Source organism: Teleopsis dalmanni, chromosome 2, assembly GCF_002237135.1.
Source record: "Teleopsis dalmanni isolate 2A chromosome 2, ASM223713v2, whole genome shotgun sequence".
NCBI lineage: Eukaryota > Metazoa > Arthropoda > Insecta > Diptera > Diopsidae > Teleopsis > Teleopsis dalmanni.
Genome location: NC_051847.1, coordinates 214,702,373 through 214,706,567, shown reverse-complemented (window position 1 = coordinate 214,706,567; position 4,195 = coordinate 214,702,373). Strand labels below are relative to the sequence as shown.

At 27.0% G+C, this 4,195-nt stretch overlaps 1 protein-coding gene across 1 annotated transcript; it reads left to right on the top strand.

Annotated features, from left to right (window-relative positions):
• Positions 1 to 1,002: 1,002 nt before the first annotated feature.
• LOC119685388 (neprilysin-3) lies at positions 1,003 to 2,996 on the top strand (the record flags this gene model as incomplete). Its single annotated transcript, XM_038099653.1, is given in 3 exon segments — positions 1,003 to 1,832; positions 2,024 to 2,166; positions 2,658 to 2,996. Coding segments are annotated over 3 exon segments (1,150 nt in total), but the record flags the coding sequence as incomplete, so codon positions are not given.
• Positions 2,997 to 4,195: the final 1,199 nt, after the last annotated feature.

The window sequence follows — 4,195 nt, the reverse complement described above, 5'->3', positions numbered from 1 at the left end:
TTATTTTATTTATTTATATTTCATAAACCTACTTATTGCCTAAAAATAATTTGTTAAACAAAAATTTCTTCGCTTATTTGTTTTCTTAATTCAAGACAAATGTGTTCGGTAAGTAAGAGGTTGAATTTTATTCAAAAAGATAGGTATTTTCAACAAAATTTAAGAAAACATGACAATACTATCTTGGCTAATTGCCTATTCAAACCAGCATTGATTTATTGTAGTACATATTAGGTTAGGGCGGTGTGGCGGCCTTGTGCCCAAAACCCAATAGAGCTCAACACAAATATTACAATTGATCAAAATTGTTGTTCTAGCTGGCCATTTTGATTAACTGCATTTAATGTAAATTCTTAATTTATTATCTTGTTTGCATTCTGTTTATTCAATACACATTGTTTTACAAACACAATATTTCGTTGGGAACCTGAAATACAAATACAAAAATGCAGAAATAATAGTTTCTATAAATATTTTTAAGAAGTTTGACTTCACTAACAATAAAATAAAACAAATAATTTTCATAATTTCTAAATATTTTTAATATGTGTATGTAAATACAAATTAAAAAATTTTTTATTGAAAAACCATTATGACATTATGACATTTTAACATTTTCTAATAAATTAAATTAGTTTAAACTTAGCCTTTATTTGATTTATTTTGTGTTTGCAAGTTTTTCTCCACTTAAGTTTTTACTGAACGCAATATCGTTTATCAATTATATCCTATGCAAATCGCACGCAACAGACGACTGCCTTATTCTAAAAAAATAAAAAAATGACCCATAAGTTTGTTTTACTTACTAAATGTACTCAGCTACATTTGTGTAAATACATATCCTGAATTTATACTAAAATACCAGAATAAAAATAACAGTGCAAAACTCATTGCTTTATAACAAGCTTTTTACATGAAAAATAATAAAATTTATATGTAACATATAACAAACTTATAGAGAATAAAGATTGGTAAATTTATTTAATTTATTATTTTTATTAGTACCCTCAACAATTATCTTATATGGCAAGCCATTCGTTCCTTAACGTCATGCCTTTCAAAACCATTTCGCGACGCCTACAAAGTTGTACGTAAGTCTTTGATGGGTTCGGATGGCGGAGAGGAAGTTTGGAGATATTGTATTGCTGACACAAACAATGTAATTGGTTTTGCAGTTGGAGCAATATTTGTTCGACAAGCTTTCGACGGCGAGTCAAAGCCAGCAGCTCAGTCCATGATCAATGAAATACGAGATGCGTTTATGAAAAATATAAAAAACGTGACATGGATGGACGCGGAAACTCAAAATCGAGCAATTGAAAAAGCCAATGCTATATCAGACATGATCGGTTTTCCTGATTATATATTGAATAATAAGGAGTTAGATGAAAAATATGCCTTTCTTAATATTACACCAAATGCCTACTTTGACAATAACATACAAATTTCAATTTATAATTTAAAAAGTAATTTAGAAAAACTATATCTTAAAGTAAATAAAAGCCAATGGGGTATGACACCTCAAATGGTTAATGCTTATTACACACCAACAAAAAACCAAATCGTTTTTCCCGCTGGAATATTACAATCACCTTTTTATGATATCAATAATCCAAACAGTTTAAACTTTGGTGCTATGGGTGTTGTAATGGGTCACGAATTAACACACGCATTCGATGATCAAGGTAGAGAATACGACAAATTTGGAAATATTAATAGCTGGTGGAATAAAAACAGTATTGAGCGATTTAATAAAAAAGTTGAATGTTTTGAAAAACAATACAGTTCCTACAAAGTAAATGAACGACAACTAAATGGAAAGCAAACCTTAGGTATAATATTGTTGTATCTTATTAGTATATAATGACACTACTAAATTATATTATATTTTATATTTTATAAAATGTTATACTTAAAAATGTTAATATATACAATTTTGAACTATTTTCTTGTAAACTTAGAAAGCATTTCATATCTATTTATGTTTGTATTTATTAAAGAAATCAATTTCAATATTTCTCAGGTGAAAATATTGCCGACAATGGTGGATTAAAAGCTGCATACCATGCTTTTTTAAAAACTAAAGCGAATAAGAAAGCTGACACACTAAAGTTACCAGGTTTAAATTTAACTCACGAGCAGCTTTTTTTTATTTCGTTTGCACGAGTAAGTTTATATAATTGGTATATTCAGACTCGATAACTTGATAACTTGATAAGGTGATAAAATTTGGTGTGCATTTCTTATGTGGCATCAGGTGTGATAATTTTTTGATATTTGGTAAAACATTTTTGATTCTAATTATAATATAGTACTGTAGTGCTGTAGTTAATTTAATTTGAAGTTTGAAGTGCTTGAAATTAACAAATATGGATATATTGATAAAAATAAATAAATTAAATATAACAACGAGGTTATGGTTTAATTTTAAATACCTCTTTACACTTTTTCTTGCAAGTTTTTGGCTTTTATATTTAACAAAATAAAGAAAAGCAAAATCAACTGTGTTGGCCTTTTTACCGAGAAAGAAGGAAAAAGGAACATTCGGACATTTGTCATTTTATCACCTCACCATATACCGAGTTATCGAACTACCGAGCAACATCTAAAAACTACTGATATTTAATGTAAAATGATTATTATGGTGTCTACATTAGGTTTGGTGCTCCAGTACCACTGATGAAACAAGTTTACTACAAATGGAAAAGGATGCCCACTCCCCATCTAAATACAGAGTAATTGGCACACTTTCAAACATGGCAGAATTTTCCAAAGTATTTAATTGTAGTTCAGAAAGTAAAATGAATTCTTCGAATAAATGTGAAGTGTGGTAATTGAGTTATATAAATTCGTATAACTAAAATTATGTAAGTTATATGGAAATGTATTTCACCAACGTAAAAATGTATTTATTTCAGAATGCTTGATTACCAAGTTTATATACTTAATTGTTTTATATATACAAATATGAAATACAGTAATGAAATAGACTTAAATGTAATAAGTATATCCTAATTTTCCATTAAGAAATAAAGAATAAACAGTTTATATGCTTTTTCATTTATTTAAACGCAGTTTTAGGAGCCACGTATACCTTATATACTTGTTGATTGGTGCATATTGTAAGTAGAATAGAAGAATCTCACAGCTAGGTTGATACAAATGTACATGTGATGAGCCCCCTACTCTACTGACTATTTTACACCTAAATATTAGTCTGTTTTTTATAATTTATGGATTACAAATTACACAATTATAGTACTCCAATACACCGTTCAAAATAAAAAGAAAATTTTCCACATGATTTATACATATAATTATATAATTATAATATATTATCCATTTCACATTCTTTTAGAAAACAGCGCTTCGATAAGAAATAAATAATCAAAACTTTGATATTGCGATATACACTCTGACTTTCAACTAACAATTAATGACAAATTTTCTAGCTGTTACTCTTTTTATATGACTTTGTTATCTACACATAAATTTTCAATAATTCATATTACTTTATTTCTCATTTTTTTCTCTTTATATACAGAAATTTGTTCCCATAATATATAACATTACATTTATCTATTCAATACTACCTCTGTTGTTTGGATCCACAATGAAAAGTATTATTGCCGAAGGTTGTCTGTTTTTCCTTTGGAGAATTTGTTATTTAATTTAGCGGTGGACGGATTTATTTTATTATATTGTAATTTATTATAAAAGATGTAGAAATAAAGATAAATCGAATTTTTAAATATATTTTGGCAACTGATGTAACAACAATACGAACTTCTCATGTAATTCTTTTAAGAGGTAGTGATATTTGATTTTCCATATGTAAATAAAAAAAATTATTAAGATATCATAATTTTAAGATTGTTTTAAATTTAAATATTCGAGAATTTTATTAACAGAATACTTTGCATATTAAATGCATTTGAACATAACTGTACGTAGGTCAGTTAGAACACATAACTTAAATATGCGTATGTATTGGGTAACAAATTTATTTGAATTCATTTTATTGATAACATTTTATCAGCAATAAAACTATTATGTTTGATTTGGTTTTAAAATAGTTATTTTTTTTAAATTAAAGTATGAAAGTAAGTCCACGAAAACTACAAACACCTGTACACAGTTTGTTGCTCTGTAAATTAAAAAAATATGTGGTGTATATAATACATATACACTTTTA